A 23476-nucleotide genomic window follows, 5' to 3' on the forward strand; every position below is an offset into this window, starting at 1 on the left:
ACATACATGTACCTCCACACACGTACATGTACCTCCATACACATGCACACACCATACATAGAAACACACGCACAGACTAGCATGAAAATGGAGGGGGGGTGTTGATTTTGTCTCTGTCTTATCCCTGTCCCTAGCAGAATACCTATGACACAGAAAGTGCTTGATACATTTAATTAATGAACGACATGCTGAGTCCTGGAATAATGTGCTACATTAATGAGCAGTGCTTGGAACTAACGAACAGTGTCTTGAGCTGGTAAATGATGCTGCCCCATTCAGATGACCTCTGAACTTTCAGACAGATGGGACTCACGGGAATGAACAGATTTTATAATGTCCAAAATAACTTCTGGAGCTTCTAAATGTTCTTTTAGAAAAGATTTATCAAAAGAAGATTGGTTTTATTTTTAATTTCTATGTGATGCCCACCCCCAAAAAGTAATCTTATCCGATTATCCAAGAGAAATGTTTGCTGGAAAGCTCTTTAGAGGTTCCAGTGTCTCCTCTTTTTGCTAGCTGGGCCCTGGTGAAGCTCAAACACACAGGAATCCTCAACAAAACCATTCTGGGATAAAACCTTAGTTATTAAATAGGCTCTGCTCTGAATGGAATAAAATAAATTCTCCCAGAGGGGAAATTATTCTTTGGGCTGCAATAACAACAGTCGGAGCAATATATAACCCCAGGGGCCAGAGGAAGCTCTGCCAAAGGCTGAAGGTTTCCTACCCCTGCTCAGCGGAGGCTGTCTTGGGCTCCGCAACCCTGCTCACACATACCTCACTAATTAATAGTCTGTCTCTGTGCCCATGGCTCTTCCAAACACAGGACAGCCCAGCACAAGCCCCTGCTCCTGCTGACCCGGTTCCAGATGAGTGCCGAGGACCAGGAGAGCATGCATGTGTCTGTACGAAGCTCCTGTGCTATTCCACCCGGATAGTTTGCCTTGGCAAAGGGCGCTCAGCTTGCAACGCTTTGACAGATTGAAGGCTACCAGGGCCTTTGGCAAACAAATCACAAGTTCCCTTCAATGTGGAAGGTGGGGAGCCACGTATCTCCTAAGGTTTTCTGATCCACCTTGCAGTCAAAACTACCCAACATTTCACAGGAATCAAAATAAAAGATACGCTATTTATCCACCGCTGGTGTAGATTTCAAGCATTCTATGAGAAAATAACGCTCCGTGAAATGGTACAAGATTTACATCACGGAACTAGGGCTCTAGGCTTCTGTATTTGCCTTGGCCTACCCTGCTCGCCACACCCAACCATCCAATTCCAGCATAGGCCGTGTCTCACCGCTGCCCAGTTCACATCCCCTCAATGGACTCAACACCATTTGAGAGTCTTAATATCAAAACAAGGAGAACGGGTGGGGATCCCCCTCCACATCTTTTCTCCTTTTGTTAATACAACCCAAGAGATACATAGGGAACGGCCTAGAACTGAATTAGCCTGAACCAATATCTCAGCACCGAAATGCAAACCCCAGCTGGGCAGCCACACTCTCCCAGCCCCAGCTCTAACCTGCCAGACACTGGAGCCCCCTGGGGATAACAGCATTCTCTCTACAAACTAACCACTCGCCATTTTTAATGCATCCATTTTCTCCCTGACAGAAAAGGACAAGAAGAATGATTTGGATGAGGAGGAGGGAGAGGAGGAGGAAATGATGGCAGCAGAGGCAGGAGGATTGTGAGTACCAGGTCATTCTCAGCTACATGGTAAGTCTGAGGTCAGCCTGGGCTATATGACACTGTGTTCAAAGAAAAAAAAAAAACAAGAAAAGACAGGGGAGGTGGGAGTAGGGGGAGGCAGAAGGTGAACAAGGAAGACAAAATGGAGGAAAAGAAAGAAGAGAAATAGAAAAGAAGGAGGGGGAGGAGAAGGAAAAATAAATCAAAATGAGGCTGTCACACAACACTCCTCATCAGTTTGGGTTTTGTTTGTTTTCTGGTTTTGTTTTTATGTTTTGTTACCTTGTCGTTGATTTTGTTGGGCTTTGGGGGATTTTGGAGACAGGGTTTCTCTGTGGAACAGCCCTGGCTATCCTGGAACCGACTCTGTAGACCAAGATGGCCTCAAATTCCAAGATCTGCCTCCCAATCTGCCTCTGCCTCCAGAGTGCTGGGATTAAAGGAATGCGCCACCACCACTAGGCTCAGTTTTTTTTTAATGCACCCCATAATTCTCCATGGGAAAGACAGTAAAGTTAGTAAAAGGAAGGTCAGCTATAGAGTCCTACAAACTAGAGCAATCGGTTCTAACTCCTGAGGAGGACAGCACAGCAGTTACCTGGGAAGGCAAGGAACAGCTAGCTGGCAACCCAGTGATCACACCTTGACACCATTCAACTCCATCTCAGTACAGAATGTTCTAGCAAATCCCACAATCAAGCACTGAGTGATGAGGACAGGGTCCAGGTACAGGACTGTGCCAGGCATAAGGCAAAATCAATCCCGTCTGGATGCTTGCCGTCATTTTATAGGTAGGCTTTGCCAGGGCAACCCTCCAGAAATGCATTTTTATTTCCTCTGGCCTCTCTGCCTGCCGTTCAGATGGCTCCCACCAGAAATCCACAGATGAGCGTCCAGTAGGTTCTTCTTGGACTTACGTCTACCCTTTTCCCATTAGCGTGGTAGCACTCACAAGCCCCCGTTCCCAAGCCTGTTTGCATTGGTAGCTAGCACTGTTCTGGATTACACAGAATACCCTAGAGGTCCACCAAGCTGTGAATCAGAACACAGCAGCAGGGGCGTTTGATGGCTGTCTCTAGGAAAGTGAGCTGAAGGATGTGGAAAGCCAAGGCGGAGGGAGCTGCTGGCAAATGAGGTGTGGATGAGATAAATGCAGATGATTAGGGCAGAAGAGAAAACCCTTAAAGCCTAGACTAACTCTGTCCTCAGAGCGCTTTGCAAACGTCTTGAAATTCTCACCCGGCTTTAAGGTGGAAACCTCAGATAATGCCTTCGGGTGTGGTTTGCACAAAAAAGACAGTCAGGGCTTCCTGCGCAGAGAAATGCTCTTGGCTCCACATCAAAACACTCTCTGTGAGGACGGACATGTGTTTTAGGTTTAAACTGGTGGAGCTGGGTCGTTCATAGGCTTTCCATGCTTTCACCTACGTTCGTGATTAAGTCACTGATCATCCTGGTCAGGAACAGAAGTTCGTCCTAATTTCTTTCAGAGAAAAGGTAATTATTGCTTTGCGTTCAATATTTCATCTTACAAGCCCTAGCCAGACGGGTTATCCCTTGCGCCGCTGGCCTGCCACCCATTCGATATTCTGATGCATTTCCTCAGTGTCACCTGAGTAGTGGTTTAGGTGACAGCTGACACAAATCCCAGTCTGACTTTTGTTTGTTTGCTTTGCTTGATTTAAGGGTTTGTTGTTGTTGTTGTTGTTGTTTTTAAGATAGGGTCTCATGCAGCTTCAACTCTCCATCCTCCTGCCTCAGCCTCCCGAGTGCTATAGTTGCAGGTAGTGCCTGGCTGGCCTGCCTCTGAAATACCAGGAAATTGAAAAACTTGACTCAGTGGCCTCTTCTTCCTTTCCCTCGTACTTTCTCTTTGTTGTTGGAGGCTGCTTATTGGTTCCTGACTGCTCAGCCCCGAATAATCACACAGAAACTATATTATTTAAATCACTGCTTGGGCCACTAGCTCTAGCTTCTTATTGGCTAGCTCTTACACATGAATTTAACCCATCTCCATTAATCTGTGTATCACCATAAGGTTGTGGCCTACCAGCAAAGTTTAAGCATGTCTGTCTCCAGCAGTGGCCCCATGGCTTCTCCCTGTCTCCGCCTTCTCTCTCCCAGCATTCAGTTTAGTCCTCCCCCCCCCAGCTAAGTTCTGCCTTGCTATATGTCCAAAGCAGTTTCTTTATTAATCAATGGTACAGAGAGGAAATCCCACATCACCCCTTCCTCATTTTCTCTACTTCCCTCCTCTTCTTCCTCCTCATTTCCTGATCTCCCCCCCAAAAAAACAGAAAATGATTGACCCCTGACCTTTCCAATTATCACATATTTCTTCACCCCAGGGGAGACTGCATTGTTCACTACTGATCACACCTCAAACATCCAGCCCTATCTTGGCCGCTCTCACACACAGGCAGTTTCTGAGCCCGCTTCCTCTCACATCTGTCCTTAGGGCCCTTTTCAGAGTCCCCAAGAGGCCCCAAGAGCAGTCACCCTTCTCGCTCTCATTTCCTCAATCCCTTTGGGTTGTATTTCTAAGTGGAATGGCTGACAGGCTTAAAGTAATAATACTTTACTGGAGTGTATATCAAGGAAAGGAGAAGCTGATGTTTCCAAAGACTAAAACCAGACACTTGACCTAAGGCCATGGACTGTAAAACCCTTAAAATGATCCAGACCTCTCCTCCATAAGACCTATAAAATTCACCATCTCACTGTAATGGCCCTAATTACATCTGCATTTCTTCAAAAACTACCGTTCAAAATAAAAAACGGCCAAATCCACTCTATTTTCTGCCAATGTAACCACCTCCTTGGCATTTAGTAGTTTTGCTTCCGCCTGTGTTTTCATTGGAAACGTGAGGTTTGTCAGCTCTGCTAAGCACAGGAGACGTGAAGAGCACCTGCCGCTCCAGCACTCACGGGCTATTGGCTGGTGGGGTCAGCTCGCCATCGTAGCGGATGGCTAAGCTTCACAGTGAGAAAGTGGGGGAGGTGGAGCCAGGGAGACAGTTCAGTCAGCGAGGTGCTTGTTGTGCGAGCATGAGGACCTGAGCTCAAATTCCCAGCACCCACATAAAAACCCAGGAGCGGGGGACAGGGCAGCAGGCATCTGCAATCCTAGTACTGGAAAGGCGGAGACTGGAGGCTACTTCAGGTTTGCCTGCCAGACAGTCTAGTGCAATCAGCGAGCTCCAGCTTCAGTGAGACACCCTGTCTCTACGAGGAAGGTGGAGGCCTAGAAGACTCGAAGAGGCCTGGATTGGACCTTTGACCTTCACACTCATTCACCATACACACAGGCACAGCTGAATGCATGTGCACACAACACACACAGGGCATGTAATTTGAAGTCTAGGAGATACAAACCCTCCTGTGTGTGTCAGTTAGCACATTTTCCTTCTGACTTGAAATAAATGCAGACAAGTTTGACTTAATCTAGCTTCCTCCCACCTTTTGATCCAAAGGGATTTTACTCCTCCAGAAGCTTTCCCGTGCATCCGGAGCTTACCCAGGACTTAACAACCGGCTACCCAGCTCCTGCAGGGTTAAAATTTTAATGCTTCTCTGCTACTGGCTTTGACTAGGAGTCTTTTCATTACCATAGTTGGGAGCAGAGCAGGGGTCTATGTTAATTCCTGGGCTTCACTGTCTCTTTCAATGTGGATGAAGCTGACTTTCTGTTGTTCTGTGGCTTGGCAAAGACTGAGGAAGGATTTTTAAACTAAATCTCTGCATGTCGGTATTGTGAATCCCCTTGAATGTTTTTTCCTCTCGGAGATTTTCTGGGCAGCGCACATCTAACTGCAACCCTCTTTCCCTCTGCATAGAGAAATCCCTTGACTCTTCGCATCCATCTCCACGAAGCTGGTTGCTTTGATAAATACGGAAACTGCCTGAATGAAGCACGCGTGCCTGCTCCTCTTCTACTTTGTCGGAGACTTCTCGCTCTTATCGGAACACTCTCTTCCTCCAGAACATTTTGAAAAACATTTCAATAAAAGGTGTTACATAGCTCTGGGTTTGTTTGGCTTGTAAAATATAAAATATATTGAAATGGGCCTGAAGAAAAACGTGTACATAAAAGTTGGGATGGTGAGATGGCTCCTCAATTAAACATGTGACATTAAGAGGGATGATGTGTGGGATCACTCGTGTGTACACACACACACACACACACACACTACACTCAATTAAATACTGAGTATGGATCTTGAAGCATCTGTTTGGCAAATGTTGCAGCCTAGCTGGACAATTGCACGTGGTGACATCATAACATGTCACAGACCGTTTGCATTTTTAGCATGAGTTGTCGGCATCTGGGGCTAATGCATGGCTAGAGAGGAAGAAAGACTGTAAAACGCCCTGAGGATGCAGCTTTGAGACAGCAGGCTCTTCCTTCCCTCTGTCCTGACTGTCAATCAACTTATGTAAAAAGTATCCCAAAACCTAAGGGTGATCTAATCAGAGTTGCCATCAACTTACTAGGGTCGCTCAGGAGGCTCACGAGACAAAGTAGCTACAACAACCACTCTGTAAACTCAGTGTGAGGAAGATGGTGCAAGAATCAACCAGAAATCCTGACTCCAAATGTCGGTGTCTATAACAACAGATTCATTGATCTGACAATAATGTGTAAATGTTACAAATTTGTTCCTAGGGAGTTCGTTTGTATCAATAAAACCCTGTTATTTACTCTAGATAGAGATCTCACATAGGATTTTGATGAAATAACTTTTAAATTCGTCTTTATTGGTGAGTGTGGGTGTGTGCGCGCGAGCACGCGCGCACTCACACGCCACAGAGGTCATGTGGAGTTCCGAGCACCACTTCCAGATGTCAGTTCTCTGTTTCCACCTTGCATTCCAGGCACCAGCCTTGGGTCATCAGGTTGGCAAGGCAAATGCTTTCACCTGCTGAGCTATATCTCACCGACTCTGATTAAATCATTTTTAAATTTTATTCTATTAAAATAGGATCTCGTGTAGATCAGGCTGGCCTCACCTATAGAGTCAGTTTCTGATCCTCCTTCCTCTGTTTCCTGAGTACTGAAATTATAGCCATGTGCAACCAAGCCCAGTTTATTTGGTACTGAGAATCCAAGCACTCCACCAGTTGAGCCACAACTCTAGGCCCCTGTCAGCAGTTGTTTGTTTGTTTGTTTTCTTTCAAGTTTAAAATCAATTACAATAGCATGGATTCCATTTCAAATGGTTGAAGTACATATTCTGAGTCTGTAGATAATGCAAGTTCATGTTCATAACTTAATGTCTCTGAGAACTGATTTTCTGATCCACAAAGTAAAAAAGCAGTACTTTCTCCACTTACCACATACACATACTTAACATCAGAAGCGGGGTTTAGAATTAAAGTGGAAGTTCACGAAAGTTGTAAGCAGAACGAACTAGGGCAATAATGATACCAGACAAGGTTAAATCAAACTCTGTGGAGTTGAACCGGGGTTACCTGTGGTCAAAGGAGACCATAATACTTTTCAAGTTCCTTACATCTAAGGAATAAGATTATCTCTTATTACATAAGACAAGATAAATATTCACTGACATAATCCCATTATTTAGCTAAAAATAAATTTTGTTTCTGAGTCACAGAGTTTCACAGAAAACAGCAAAGCTCCAGCCACCTGGACCTTGTCCTATAGTGTGTAGCTCCTGGCCTGGATGGGCTTTCTGAACCACAGAAAACTGCAGGCTTGGACTACCATATCAAACGCTATTGCTACGCACAACCAGAAGGCCAATTACTTCAAGAACCCATACAGTAAAACAGAAACATCCAACTCCATTTTGGGCCAAGGGGATATGCTTTTTCGCTACAGTATAGACTGAACCCCGAGCCTGGAAATGCTGGGTAAGGGCATAGCACAGAGCCACACCCCAACTGCTGCTTTTGCTTTTAAGAGGTTTTCTGCTCACCTGAGACAGCTTGTGGAATGGGAAACCATGATGCTGCAGGTCCAGGCCAAGGCAAGGGTTCCTCAGAGGGATCCCCCGTTTTCTGCAGGTTCAAGTGATCTTCAACTCCTATAGAAATGAAATGGTTATTTTTTTTTTTTTAGCATCTCTTGCCTAGAAAAGTTCTGGAGCCCAATCAGATAAAGAAACTGGGATCAATGAATGTGAGGTGGCTGACAAGATGACTCAGCTGGTAAAGACAGTTGCCTCCACACATGCCAGTCTGGCTTTGATCCCCAGGTCTCCCACGGTAGGAGGAAACTAACTGATACAAATTGTCTTCTGATATCACCATGTACGCCTTGACAAACACCACACACACCATAAAACAAACAAATTAAAAATGCTAAATAAATATTAGTACATTTGCATTAATTAAAAAACCATACAATAGAAGCTATTAAAACAAAAAAAAATGCCACTTCCCAGTCACGGTGACCAGGATCTCCCAATTGGAAGGTGATACTGAATGAACACGAGGGAACAGCCTTTCAGGATACTCAGTTCAGTCCCTGACTGTGACAGCCAGTCTTCACTGGCAAGTTGAGGGTATTTGGAATCTCCTACAGGACACTGTGGACGCATTTCCCGAGAGGTTTAACTGAGGAAGAGCCAACCTGAATGTGGGGGGCACCACCCAGGGGCTGGGAATCCCAGACTAAATGCGAAAGGAAACAGAGAAACCCAAACGACCATCAGCTTTCCTCTTTCTCTGGGTGGGTCCTGATGGTGAGCACCGCGTGACCAAGCAGCTATGCTCTCACGGCCATGCCTTCCCTATCAAGATGGACCCCATCCTCTCCAACCATGACAGCAGACTACTCTTCCCTTAAGTTGATTCTATATTTGGTCACAGAAACAAAACAAGTAACTAATGTGCCGACCCACAGAAGATGCTCAGTAGATTACTCTCAGGGTGATGCCCTCCGGTTCTGGGGTGACGAGGGGTTCGCATTAGGCAAACTGTACCAGAAATCCAGTGGCTTCTGACTGGCTACCCGACCAGAAAAAAAAATCATTTGGGCAAGTCAGAATTTTGATAATATATAGTAAAAGTACTGCCTGTCAATTAAAAACTTAGCAGTTCTGACACAGGCTGCGGCATAGATGAACCTTAAGAAGAGCACTCCAAATGAAAGAAGCCAGACACAAAAGAATGCACACTGCATGACTCCATACACAGGTTACATATTCAGAATAGGAAACCACACAGAGACAGAGAGTAGATGAGGAGCTGCCAGGAGTAGAGGTGGAAGGTGGTAATGGGAAAATACACCGTTTGTTCCTTGGGTGTACTAAAATTAATAGTAGTAATTACACGACACTGTGAATAGACTAAAACCATTAAATTATTGACAAAATATGAAAAATCGCTCAATAAAACAGCTTCAAAAGTACTGCCTAGGGCTGAGGATAAACTCAGAGATAGAGTTCTAGTTTAGTGTGGATAGGACTCTGGGTTCAACTCCCAGCACAGAAACAAAAACCCTACATGAAATACCAAAGGTGGGGGCTGCAGATGTAGGTCATCTGGTAGAATGTGTCTACATGCACAAAACCCTGGGTTCCACCCTGTCACTATGTAAAATAGGAAGGGTCAATCCTAAGTAAACACTTGAAACATATTCCCCAGCACAGTACAGTCTGATGGGTATCATCAGCTCCATCTTACACACGAAATGTTTAGATCACAGCTAGAAGAGTTGTCTCCTTGAACACAGGTTATGGAATCAAGAGAAGAACACTGTAGATTCAAATGCATGCCTGTGATCCTACCACAGGTGGTCATGCAGATCAAACAGGGAGGCATGTGAAATGCGTGTGGCCAGTGGCTGGCACATAGTGGCACTGATTTAAGAGTAGCTCTGGTGATACTTATGCAGAAAGGAGCAAAGGGACACTTAAGAGTATGTTATGACCTTAAGATTAAGTAGAGAGAATACCTCCCCTACAAACACTACTTTATTCAGGTGTCCTTACCAAACAGAACTTCTAAGTACTTGGCAAGCAAGGCATAAGTCTGAAAGCAAAGCATAAATAGCCTCAGAAGGGCCAGGACGGGAGGTTTGCATGGAATGTGATGGAACTCTGAAGGAGAGGATGGCCTGCCCCTGCACCTCCCTCTGCTCCTTTCAGGAAAGACAGATGCATGGAGCCAGGATACAGTGTGGGTGCAGACACGGGACAGATGACACCCTCTCACGGAAAGGCAGACTTTTCAAAGATCATTGCTCTCCACATTCTCGGGATGGCAGGGTTGGGAGGTAAATAATTATGAGGATTTACAAAACTGAAACGGAAAAGCATGAGAACTGGACAAGCCTATCCACAGGGGGAAGGAATCCAGATTTTAAGTTCCCAGCAGCCCTTTCTGGAGCTGTAAAGAAAGGAAAGCCTCTTAGCTGTAATCTCTCCTAGTTGCCCATCAGCAGCTCATGAAGTGACTCATGGTATTGAAGACCCTTCCCATCTTGACTGTCCGCCAGAGGTTACAGTGTGATCTACGAGGAAGAAGGCCTGCAAACCAGATCTCTTAAAGAGTCTTCTGCATCCCGGCACAGCCTTCAGCCTGTTGGCTACAGGGCAGGTACGCAGCAAGGTAAGACACCGAACTTGGAAGACAGAACAAGTTTTGCCAAGCTCCTAATAACCACAGGCTAATAAATATTCACTCAACAAGAGATGTGCTTGGGTCTTCTCCACAGTGCTAAGGCAGGAGATGGGGGAGGCATCAAGTTTAGCATACAAAGGCTAAGAATGAAAACTTTCGACCAACATATGATATATAATAAATACAAAGGACAGAGCATGCTGGAGAGTGGGGTGCATGAAAGGGCCTAGAAAGAGGGCTCTAATGGCCTAGGGCTATTGAACTTGTAACCTTCACCACACCCAGTTTGGGCAGTGCCGGGAACTGAACCAAGAGCCTCAAGCATCTGAAAGAGGCAGGCATTGCACCAGCTGAGCTAGCTCATGAGTGCCAGAAAGCAAGTAAGATTATCCACACAACGTGAAAACAGCTTTAAATCAACCACCGCTGCTGCCCCCATCCTGATCTCCCTCTGTGGGTATCTATGCTTTCAGGTCTTTATCCACCCGAAGAAAGGCTTCCACTTGCATGCCATTTAAAACATGGCTTCTTTCGTCTGTGCCCTACCCCTTTAAAATGGATATTTGGAGTATGTGGTCACAGAATACACTGATAGGGAAAAATAAACACAATGGCGTTGGAGGCACAATTATGTTTTGAGAAATGTAAAAAGAAATTAACTGCACAATTTTAAAAAATGGAAGGCCCTACTCTAGTATGTCTTTTGACTAATTTCTTGACAGGAGTTCTGGTTTGGATTTTGGGTTTTGAGACAGTCTTACTATATAATAAAGCAGACTGACCTTGAACTTTTGATCCTCCTCCTGCCTCAGGCTTTAAAGTTCTAGAATCCAGATGCCTAGCTTGATTTGAGTGGCCATCACCACCTACTGTTGAAGAGCTTACATAGGGAGAACGGCCAGTGCTCTCATTGACTCGGGGCTCACACTGGCTTCCATGAGGTGTCTATTCACCCAGCTCCGCTAGTCTAGCTGTGAGTCCCCTCCACCCATAGAGACATGAAATTCATTTTGTGGGTCATGACGAGGAATTTACTAACAGGCAAAATGAATAAAGGAGAGGAGAGACAGCAGTGTTTATCACACATAGGGAGGCCATGCCTCACTGTGGTTTACAGCCGGGCAAGTTCAAAGTTCCCTCTCAGAAAGGCCAGGTGCAGTGAAGGATTAGAGCTTACGATTGTGTGGAGTAAAAAATGAGAAGCCCAGTAAAGCCCGTTCTCTAAGACCCTGTAAAGCAGCGCCAGGGATTTTGATGAGATGCGCAAGAAAGAGCCATTGTTAGCTCTGGCGGGAAGGGAGCCCAGTAAAATGAGGTTCCTCGAAGATACTTTAGGTAATAGAGGGCTAAGCCATTGAGTCAACAAGGGCTCTATTGGGGCTGAGTCTCCTTCTGAGGTTTGCTCATGATTTACAACTTTGAACACAATGTCTAACAATGCAGTTTCTGCAGCAGTGGATGCTCCTGAGGAGTTGGAGATCTCACCTTTTCTCGGATCCAGAAAGATTAAGGGAAAGCTGAATATGCCTGCTGATTGTCTCCTGATTTGTTTCTGTCACAGTCCCCACACCCTGGGAGGCCACAGGGCTCGAGACAATAGAAGCAGTATGGCAGATCCAAGCCAGAGCTGAACACAATCCCCTCAACTCCTAAAGACACCAGCGTGCCCTGACCTATGACACAACAGCACTGTCCCATGCGCGGAGTGTTCTTCCTGCCCTTTATCCTCATGGTATGAACAAAGCCCCTTCCTGACTCACCTGGTTCTGAAGAGGTGGTTCTGCTCAGCCCCTCAAGTCAACACCAGAGGGGCCCAACCCCAGGTCCCTGTTCTTCCCCCCTCAGCCCTTATTCCCACACACGTGCCAGGAACTCACACAAGGTAAAGCAACCACCCAGACAAACAAACTCACTAGTCCCTGGGTACAGGAAGTGACTCATGAGCAAAGAAGTAGGGTCAAGGATTTTAGACGGAGCCTGGCTATGTCCCAGGCACCCGTGTCTCTGTTATTAGGGAAACTGGAGAAGATCGACAAACACCTTTCACTAGGCTCCTGAGGTGGTACACAGCATGTTGTACAACCCTCAGCCAAACTGGGAGACGAACATCTGGATAATGGACGAACAAGGACAAGGGAAAAGGGCTGATCATGGATGAAGGCTTCCAGAGTCAAGGACCTCAATGTGTTTGGAATGGACAAACCTAGTCCTGTAAAAAGAACCAAAGGATGGCAGAGAGCTGAGGACTAAGGGTCCAGATGTGCTCTGTGGCGAGCCAGGCGGTAGAAACCAAGGTCTGGGGCCCCGAGCAAAGAAGATCCTGCCTAGCGAGGTGGCAGCTGGACAGGACAAAGGTGTCTCCACACCCCAACTGAGAAAACACTGTGAATGGGAGGGAGCTTTGGAGAAGGAGACAGCTGCCAGGAGCGAGGGCTAAAAGCAAGAGGCAGAAAATGAGGCTTGATTTCTTCAAGGGAGACCCTGCTTAAAGCAAACGGGCTATCCTCAGCATGCAGAGGATGAGATAGCCTTCTAGGCATGTCCAACCTGCAACCGCGGGCCACACACAGCCAAGCACGTTTTAAAGGCACCCACTCAATTATAAACTTCTGTATAACATTATGATGAGGTTTTTTTGTTGTTGTTGTTTTTGTTTTTTTGGTTTTTTTTTTTTTTGTAACTAGATTGCATAGTTCTCAAGAATGAATTTTGTAGATGGCAATGTCGTATTACAAAGGCATACGGCTGGGCATGCCAGCCAACAGTTAGCATTAACAAGATAAGAAAACATGGAGGGGGGTGATGGGGCAGGCAGGCAATAGAAAGCTGGATGAATGAATGAGTGGCTGAATGAATGATAAGCGTGTTGTGCGGGCACATGTGGTCACCAGAGAGGCCCACGCCAAATGGCTTCCTTAATTGCTTTTTACCTTACTGTTTTTCTCTTTTTCCTATTTTTCGTGTGTGTGTGTGTGTGTGTGTGTGTGTTTGCATGTGTGTGTTTGCGTGTATGCTCGAGCACAGGGCTTGTTTTGTTTTGTTTCTTGTTTTTGTTTCTTGCATATGTAGATGTGAGGACCCCAGGTTGATATGTGGAACCATCCTTGATCAGTTTCCCTCCTTAGCCATTGGGACGGGTCTCTCAATCAAACTCAGAGCTTTCCAATCTGTCTGGTCTTGCTGGCCAGCTTGCTCCGGAAAGCTGGAATTACAGGTAGCCACGCCCACCTGCCATTTCATCTGGGGCTCTGTGATCCAAACCCCGGTTCTCCAATCTTGTATGGCTAGTGTTTTAACAGCTAAGCCATTCATCTCTCCAGCCCTTCACCTTATTTTTTGAGACGAGGCCTCCCACTCAACTTTGGAATTGACCTACTCAGCTACACAGGCTGACCAGCAAGCTTTGGGGATCACCTGTTCTACTTCTCCGGGGCTAGGGTTACAGATCCCATACCTGGCTTTTTGTATGAGTACCAGGGATCCGAACCCAAGCCTTCATCCCGGTATCTCCCCATCCAGAATCTTGCATACCAGAAGGGTGGTCTCTATCTTATTACTCTGTGTGTTGGGCAAATGTCTACAGAGAGCCCCAAGAGCAGTACACATACCAACAACTGCAGATACATCTGCTGCCTCTGTGGAGGGTCTGACCTCTCCAGCCTTCCCAGGCAGTCCCGGCTCCACACAGCCTTTTCAGGAAATCCGGCCCCAGGCCACAGGGCACACAGGGAAGCTGACCTTGAGGCCCCAACCTGGTCACACTTCCAACTTCTGTCCCCCTGGAGGGAGGACAGCCAGGGGAATGTTCCCCCAGCCAACTTGTCCTTGGCTGACTATCTTTCCTCCCATCCACGTCATGCAGCCCATCCCTTTTTTCCTCTGTCACTCAGCCACAGAACTCATTTCTTCCCACGAAACCCCCATACCGTAGACTGGCTGGCTCACCCTGAGCAACGGGGAAACACACAGACTATGAGTTAGGAAAAAATGTGGAGATCTACACAAACTCCCTGGCTACTTGCAAGCAAATACATTAACACAGGCTTTGTCCTGCATTAAGTGTGGAGGGGGGGGAACCCTTGCAGCTCCTTCCTCACCTGGAGAAAGGTGGTTAGCCAGCACAGATAGCATCATCTTCACGGTCATTAACGCTGCTACGGTTGTATATTTGTTTTCAATCCTATAAAGAAAATCGTTTCCCAGGTAACTAGGGAAAATAGTCAAGTGTTGAAATATCGGGCAGACAGGCTATTTCACACACTCGAGCCATTTGTGCTGGCTTCTGCAGAGCTGCCCTTTTCAACTTCAGAGGCATCAGATCAAATGGGAGGGAATTCCTCTCTGGCGTCGGCATCTGAGCCACAGGAGTCCGTCAGTCTGGTGACATTAGTCTCACATACAGGACTCCGATCTAGCAACAGTCACCCGTGTCATTACGACTTCTTTCTCTTTCCTGCGTCTTCACTTTTCACAGCCAGTGCCTGGCATGGGGCTTGGACACAGCAGGCACCCAGTCAGGTGACATCCAAGTCTAGCACTCAACCTCACAAGGAGGGTCTTCTCTTTGAGACAGATTGCCCAGCTGGGGATCTGAGCAGCAATGGTGGTCTTTTGTAGCAACTGCTAAGTGTTTCTGAGATTAACACAGTGGGCAGCATTCTCCAACCAACTCCTAAAGCCCCCAACACCCAGGAAACCCTTCTGATGGACCACGAGGGGCCCTCCCTAGGATTCAGTCACCTAGAGGTGGACTCTAGCCTGTCCCCCAGCGTTTCCCCCATACAGCTTCTCCCAGAATCTTCTTCCAGGAACAGCCTATACTGCATGGGTTGTGGTTAGGAAAGGACAAAGAGCAGACCATCCAGCTTTCGTGAGACCTGCAACTTTCCCAGTGGCCTTCAACAGTGAGCCACCTCATCTCCAACACCTACGTGTGCTCTAGACACTGTCGCCATAGGACAAGGAGAGTGTGTCGGCTCAGACCACCTTTCTCTTCGGACTCAAGGTCTTAGCTTGCCTTTTTCTTCATTAGGATCTACGTTCCACTGCCTACAATGGTCCTTTGTCGTTCTATGGGGTATCTGTGGCCACGCACATACACATTCTTTCCTATTCTCTCTCTCCCCCCCCCTCTCTCTCCTCTCTCTGTCTCTGTCTCTGTCTCTCTCTCTGTCTCTGTCTCTCTCTCTCTCTCTCTCTCTCTCTCACACACACACACACACACACACACACGGCATGGAAGGAGAGGTCATGTATGTGTTAATAGTAAACAAATTCCTAGAGAGCAGGTGACACATTCATTCACAAATGGATCTTGGTGAAACTTCAGAGTTGAGAGGGACATGGATAATATGGTTTTTATGGTTTTTCTATCGGGCGGGACTATGCACATAAATTATGCATGTTCCTGGGTCTCAATCCCCACTCCCATAAAAATGAAAAAAAATTATGCACGTTTATTAAGAAAAGTCAAAAGCCGATAGAGAAACATGAAGGGGAAAGTGCTAATTATTTACTGCCCCATAATCTAACGTTAAACAGCCCCTGGCACTTGCCATCAACTGTGCATTCCCCAAAGGGTCGTTGGTCCATGTTCCCTGACACACAACATTCAGGCTGCTGCTGGGCTCCAGCCAGGGGAAGTGTAAGCTGTGCTCTGCCCAACTCATTCCCAGCCAGCTCTGGCCTTGAGTCTAGGATCTCTCCCCAGTTCCCTGCATGCCTGCTCATGAGCGTGAGCCATAAATCAGCAGGGTCCACTTTCTGCCCTTGGTGCTTCCGAGTGGCAGGGGAACGAATTTGCCTTTTCCTGCTCTGCTCCTGAGGCCTAGGCCTCCAGGCTTCTGTTACTACGTTACTTTTTCAAAGGGACAGAAATCTGGTCAGTGGTTTGTAGCAAGAGCGGCTATACCCTGTATGCTGGAAGCTCTGAGTGACCCCTCAGAGAGCTGCGGAAATCTAGCAAATTAGTCTCGTGCCCTTGACACAATCCATGACAGGCCCGCATCAGGCCAAGCTGAAGTCAGGTGTGGTGATTAAAAGATTAAGGCCATACCAAGGAGATGGGCGGCACATAAACTAAAGCAGTTCCGAAGGGAACGGAGCTCAAGAAAAACAATGAGAGGAAATTGAGCTTGGGAAGAAGAAAGCTGTTAGCAGGCCCTTTGCTTGAACCCCATCAGCACCGCTGCGACTCCATTCACATCTGTCTCCCTTTGCCGGCTCACGCTAGCCTTCAGGCCAAGCTGGAAAAGCTGCCAGCAATAGCACAAAAGTCACAAACTCCAACCAGTGTCCTCATGACCTGACCTCTGGGGCTGGGTGTCTCACTCATCTCCCGGGAGCATCTCCAGGAGCCCCACATCTTAGGACCTATCATCCCATTAGCATCTAGTTTCCTCCTGTGAGTGGCTATTTCAGAGCAATGACAGGACAGTCACCAGCTGCACATTCAGCCCTGTCTCCAGAGAACGGAGCTCAGTGCTCATTCAGGCCTTGGTGAGCCTCACTCCCTGTGTCTTGGGCCCAATCTTTTGCCAACCCTCAGCCTGTCCTCTGCGTTCTCTCTCGGATAACCTCTCCTTCGTGCCTCCTTCTACCCAGCCTCATCCAACCGCCTCCCTTCTCACTGCAGTCAGTGCTTCTCTGGCTTCCCACACTTCCCTTTCTCAAAATCCAAGCGCGGCAGCGCTGAAGGGAGGGCTCATCGGTAAAGCACAAGCCACATAAGCATACAAATGAAAATTAGGACTCCCAGGTAATCCCTAAGAACAGTGGGCAGGCAAGGCAGCGCCCCTGCAATTCCAGCATTTAGGAGGCAGAGGCAGGAATCTCCAGGGAAAGCTGGCAATCTAGACTAGCTGAGTCTGAGTGCCCCAGGTACAGGGAGAAACACTGCTCAATACAGTGGGACGAAAGAGGAAGACATCCACCCCAACTGCTGGCCTCCAGTGCACACACACACACACACACACACACACACAGAGACAAGCATGCATGCACACAAACGCATGCACACGCGCACACACATACATGCACCTACATATTGGCACACATGTACACAGGCACACACACATATTGGTACCCAAGCACACATGCGCATGCATACACACATGAGCCCAAGCACAGATGAACAGGCACACCTGTCACCATGATCTACCTGCCTGTCCCTCCAACCGCACCACTTCGTCCTCATCACCCTTCCACAAAAACCCACATGCTGAGAAGACCGGCTCCTCCTCCTTTATTCCTCTGCAAAATCATTTTCAGAAATTTGACCATGAAGTTTGTAATCTCAGCATTTAGGAGGCTGAGGCTAGAGGACAGCAAGCCACAGGCTAGCCTGGTCTACATAGCAATCTGTTGTCTCCCCAAATTAAAAACTGTGTTGTGGAATACGTGATTGCACGGTGAGACTCTGAGACTGTGTTTATAAAATTAACCTTGGATTGGGGGTGGAGCCAGCAACCAGCGGACAGGAATTAGCCATAGGGAGGACGGAGGAGCCAGGAATATGGATAGAGAGCCGCAGAGGAAGGAGCAGGGAGGGACTTAGAGATTCACAGGCTTTTGCTTGTTTGTTTGTTTGTGAGGAATGGAGAGGCACTCTTCTTTCTGGGTCTCCACCCCAAAAGGAAGGTCAGCTGGTTGTGTCTCGGGTTTTCTGATCTAGCACATCTAGTTCTTTCACCCCAACATCTGACTCCCCAGTCTTTATTGGTAAATAGAATAGAGACTTAGTTAAAAACCTATGTTTGGCAGCTGTGGCCAAGCCTGTGCAAGCAGGCCCTGCAATCCCACCAAGCCAAGGTCTGAGCCTCAGGCTGCTGACTGCGTGGCACAGACTGTAGTTAACACATCAGCATTCGGTGCTGCCACTAAGAAAAACAACAGATGGGTCTTGGTTCGAGACTTCTTCCAGTTGAGTTTGTGTCTTATGCAACATCTGAAAAACTTTCTGGGAACTATTCCATCTGGGACCTTTGAACCCTGCCCACTCTCTCCTCCCCTTAACAGGCACAAATATTGGGTCCCCTGCTATAGTCCTACAAGTCCTATTGACCTTTAGCCCAGGTCTGCTTCTCTCTACGGTCCAGGTTGGGGAACTTGTTGCATCTTCGATTTGCTGTTTCTATCCTCTTGTCTCTACTCTCCTATTTAGTCCACCCAGTGAGATCTGATTTCAGTTATTATGTGTTTCACTGCTAAAAATTCCCTGCACGATTAAAAACTTAAACATGAGACCAGGAACTATTTTTAAAAATTGGAGAAATACTATATAGCATTGGTATGAGTGATGATTTTTTAAAAATCTGATCCCCCCCAAGCACAGGCAACAAAACAAAAGCATGAATAAGATCACATCAAACACAAAAGCATTTGCAAAGCAACAGTGTGAAAAGACAGCCTATAAGCCAGGAGAGAACGCTTACAAACCATGTGTCTCATAAGGGATTGATATCCAAAACATGAAAAGAACTCAACAGCAACAACAAACAAAAAAATGAACAAGTGAACTAGGGACCTTGTCAGTAGCTTTCAGAAGAACACATACAAATGCTTAACATCCGTAGTTATGAGGAAATTGTACGTTAAAGCAGGGGTGAGCTTCCATCTCATGCATGTCGGGATAGTTGTTATCAAACAGGCTTGAGATGACAATTGTTGGTGCAGGTGGCTGGGGTAGGGCTTTCAAATAACACTGGTGGGAATGGGAGTTAGGACAGCCATAATGGAATACTGTATGGAAAATTTTCAAAAAAACTAAAAAGAATGTTTGGTGCGGCAATTCCTCTTTTCGTATTTATTCTAACGTACTTAATCTGTGTAATGAGGAGATTCACGAACTCTCGGGCTCCGTGCAGCCTTCTTTCCTATAGCCGCACTATAGAGATTAGCATAAACGCTCACCAACCAATGGATGGATGAAGAGAATGCCAAGTGGAATACGATTCAGCCTTTATAAGAAAGAAGGAAGCCTTCTCATTTAGAGCTTGAGGATATTATGCTAAGTGAAATGAGCAGACCCAGGAAGGCACAGGCATGCTCTCACTGACATGTAGAATCTAAAACAACTCAACCCATGGAAACAGAGTGCAGCTGGTGGTGAAAGGCAGCGCAAGAGAGAGACGGTTGAAGGGCACTGAGCGGTCCTGGTTGTCTGACCCGCTGCAGAGTTGGCTGTGTAGTTAATGACAGACAGCACAGAATGTATTTCATAAGTGCTGGGTTGCCCTCTCTACAAAAATTGACAGGTATCTGAGATAAAGGAGAATTGTCTTGATTTAAACACTCTACTCTGTACCCTGGAACTAGACATTATGACAATTTACTGATTTATAATAATATTAATATTTAAAAATAAAATTTCCAGGGCTTAGTAATAGAACACTTACTTGTCATGTGCGAGGCCCTGGATTCAATCCCAGCATTACAAAGATAGATAGAAATTAAACATTGACATATAGATAATTGACAGATAGAAAGGCAGATAATATAGGATGGATAGATGGATAGACAGACAGACAGACAGACAGGTGGATAAATGATAGGTAAGTGATTGGTAGACAGATGATTGTTTATATATGGGTGAATAATAGATCGATAGATAGACAGTAGATAGATGTTTGATAGGCAGCTAGATGGTTGACAGATTGATCGATGATGGATAATAAAGAAAATTTCCATTTGTTGAGCCCTTTTTATCTCTTTCTTTTTAAGATCTTTTTTCATTTCTTTCAAGCACGTGGGTAATTATTTTTTGAGGTGCTTTCCAGATGGGGCTTTTAAATCCTTCCTGGGCACCCCTCACATCTTTGTCAGCTTAGCGTTGGCCTCCATCTATTGTCCTTTCTCATTCACTAGAAGATCTTCCTGGTCCTCATGACTGATTCGGTGCTAACCCTGCTCATCACAGGCATTGTGTCATGAACAAAGATCTTATTTAACTGTCTTCTTTTGACACGCCAAAGTTGGGGAGGGGCTCTTCCCTCATCAGGCTCAGCTGGGGACAGAAATTCAAAGTCCCCATTTGGTCTCCACAGAGGAAGGGGGAATCATCAGTACTTCCGGGCAGGATGATGGTAGTTCCTGTTCTCCAGCCAGTCTCCACCGGCATTCCCCTGCTGCAGGGGAGGGGACAGGATCGAAGTGAAACATGGCACACACCACAGCTCCTCACGCGGCCTCCACTGAGTCGTCAGATGGGGCAGACATATTACTCCATGCCTATTCCTGTGGATGGGGTAAGAGTCATTGCCCCCACTCTCAGGGGAAGGAAGGAACATCTTGCTGCCGCTGGGGAAGTAAGGGTGAAGGCCTGTATCAGTTGACAACTGTCCCTACAAATCATCTAGTCAATCACTGCTCATTTAGGAATGAAGAATTAGGACAGTGGTGACACACCCCTTCAATCCCAATCCCAGATCTTTAAGTTCAAGGTCAACCTGTCCACAGAGTAAGTTTCAAGACAGAGACAAACCACGTCTGGGACGGGGGAAGGAAGAATTAGCAACACAGCAATGGGCAACACAGCAATGGGCAATGACTCCTGATGGTCAAATGACAAGCCAACGGCCCATGACTCCACTAGTCTACACAACAGAGAGCTCTCTGCCCGAGAAGAACACCAACCCCCTGCCCAATGAAACAATGAAAAAAAAAAAAAAAACCGCACTGGCCAAAGGATAACAGCTGCCTCCCTTCAGATCCTGCCAGCCCCCAGGCCAGAAAGCACACATGGCTACGTGCCATCGTCCCCTAAACAACACAAACACACGCCTGCTCAAGTCGAGTTTCCATCCAACACATACAGCGAAAGCAAGTTCAGGAGCCAAGAACCACAGCCCCACAGTCACCTTCAGGGCTGGTGGTCTCCCATCTGGAGAGAATCCTACTTTCCTGCCCACTGGAATCTCTGAAAGCAACATCCACTCAGGAGCTGGGGAGATGAGAGTAGCCGGGAGGCCAAGTGGCCCATCCTGGCTGGAGAGCTGGGTCTGCACCCAGCTGGATTCTTGGTCTGTGGGGCTGGGGCCCCAACCAGCAGTCTACACAAAGCTGCATTTTGTCCAATAAGGGAGAGCTGGTGACCCGGGCGGGGAACTCAGCTTTCCAACAAGCCTTTGTTTTTGTTTCCATTTAAAAAGGTTAGTGACTTTATTGCATGTGGAAAGAACCAGAGAAACAAGCTCAAAGCGGCTCAGCATGTTTTTGGAGCTGACCAAAAAACACAGGACTTTTGAGTCTAGTTGAGAGGAAAGGGAACAAGTTTATCCTGCATTCACCATGTGCCAAATACAAGCCTGGGAGCGCCTTCTGTGCCCTCCCCTGGTAGATTCGGCCAGAATCAAGTCCAAATTCCTTACCACAGGCCCTCAGGAGGTCAGGAGTCAGAGCTACTGGATTCCAGGATCATATACAATGAGCGACTGATGTATAAAGTTCCCTTTCAATCAGGAATCAAAACATCATCTAATGCATTCACCCATCAATATTCTTGAGGTGGCTGGCTCATACGCATCCCCACAACCACCAATAATATCCATGACTGCTCAAGTCCCTCATATAAAATGCCATGGTATTTGTCTATAGCCTATGGATATCTTCCCGTACGCTTCAAATTACCCCTGAGGGTATTTATACTACCTCACACGGCATAAATGCTATGCAAGCGGCTACCTTGTAGAAATGGCGTGGTATTTGCTTATACCCAATGCACATCTGCTGTCTGTACATTTTAAACCATTCCTGGATTACTCACAGTGCCTCAAGTACTGAACATGTTATGTGAACAGTCACTGTACTGTATAGCTCTAGTAAATAAAGACAAGAATGAAGGTAAGCCTGGTCTACAGAGCGAGTTCCAGGTCAGCCAAGACTACACAGAAATCCTGTCTTGAAAAGCCAAAATAATAATAATAATAATAAATTATATAGATTATATAGACATATCCAATCTGCAGTTGGTTGGTTCTTTAGAGGTATAGTATCTTCCTGAAATCAGTGGATGCTAAGAATTTTGAAAGCATCATTTTTTATTCACTATAAAACTACTCAAAGTATGATAAATTATATTACAACAACTACTTAAGTTGGTATAACCCAAGCTCATAAATAACCAAATTTGTTGGCTAAAGCTTGTGAATTGAACTAGATGCTTACTGAACACTGGCGAGCCTATGATTCCTGTGGACTCTCTAGGACGCTGCCGCGGTTTGGATGTGAGACGTCCCTGTACATCTGTATACTTGAACTTGGTGATGTTTGGGAAGGCTGTGGAGCTGTTGAGGGGCAGAGCCTTTCTAGAGGAAGTAGGCCACTGCGGGGGGTGGGTACAGTCAGGCTCCACTTCCTGATGTGGCTGCAGTGAGACCATTCAGCTTCCTGCCCTGCTGCCATGCCCTCCTCACTTGCCGCCATGTCTTCCTGGCCATGCTGGGGCCATCCTCTTGAACTGCAAGCCAGATGAACCCTTCCTCTAGTCTAACGCTTCTTGTCAGGTGTTCTGCTGCAGCAACAATACAAGCTATCATCACACAGATATGCTCACAGTCGTTCTTCCTAGCATTGGAGAAAGTCTTCAGTAGCGTGCTAATCTAGACTAGGAGTCAGGAAACGCCACTGAACAATAAACATATCGTGTGTGTGTGTGTGTGTGTGTGTGTGTGTGTGTGTGAGAGAGAGAGAGAGAGAGAGAGAGAGAGAGAGAGAGAGAGAGAGAGAGTATGACATGCGATGTGGATGCTGAGATGATGAAATTGCCATCACAATATCCAAAAAGCATTTTAAAGGAGATTTGATCTTTATTCGTGTGTGTATATTTATGTGCACGGGTCCCTAAAGAAGTAGGAAGAAGTCATCGGACTCCCCAGAGCTGCAGTTGCAGTTACAGGCAGTCGAGAACTACCCAGGGTGGGTACTGGGAACCCAACACTACTTGAAAACAAGAGCAGCAAGGTCCCATAACCACTGAGCCACCTCTCCAGCCTCTACAGGAAGTTCCATTGGAGTGCATCAATGACCTTTCATTTAGGAACCGTCTGGGGCTTCACTCGTGCTCAAAAGGCGGCACTAATCACATGCAATAGGGATCCGTGTCCTGCAAAGCCCAGATATCAACTCTCTGACCCTTTCTACTTTCTGACCCCTTGCAAGGAACACGCTGCCACCAATCTCTGCCTGACATCATCTGTC

The 23476-nt window shown here is 46.6% G+C and overlaps 1 protein-coding gene across 1 annotated transcript in view; it reads right to left on the bottom strand.

The window, feature by feature from the left end:
* Positions 1–23476, bottom strand: part of Thsd4 (thrombospondin type 1 domain containing 4) — a 572599-nt gene that overhangs the window by 540149 nt on the left and 8974 nt on the right. Inside the window, exon 2 of the mRNA XM_050151848.1 lies at positions 7633–7740. Coding sequence (XP_050007805.1) covers positions 7633–7661 — 29 coding nt within the window. The 5' untranslated portion in view covers positions 7662–7740. The remainder of the gene's footprint in view (positions 1–7632; positions 7741–23476) is intronic.

This window comes from Alexandromys fortis, unplaced genomic scaffold, assembly GCF_014885135.2.
Source record: "Alexandromys fortis isolate MF-2015 unplaced genomic scaffold, M_Fortis_MF-2015_v1.1 scaffold_70, whole genome shotgun sequence".
NCBI lineage: Eukaryota > Metazoa > Chordata > Mammalia > Rodentia > Cricetidae > Alexandromys > Alexandromys fortis.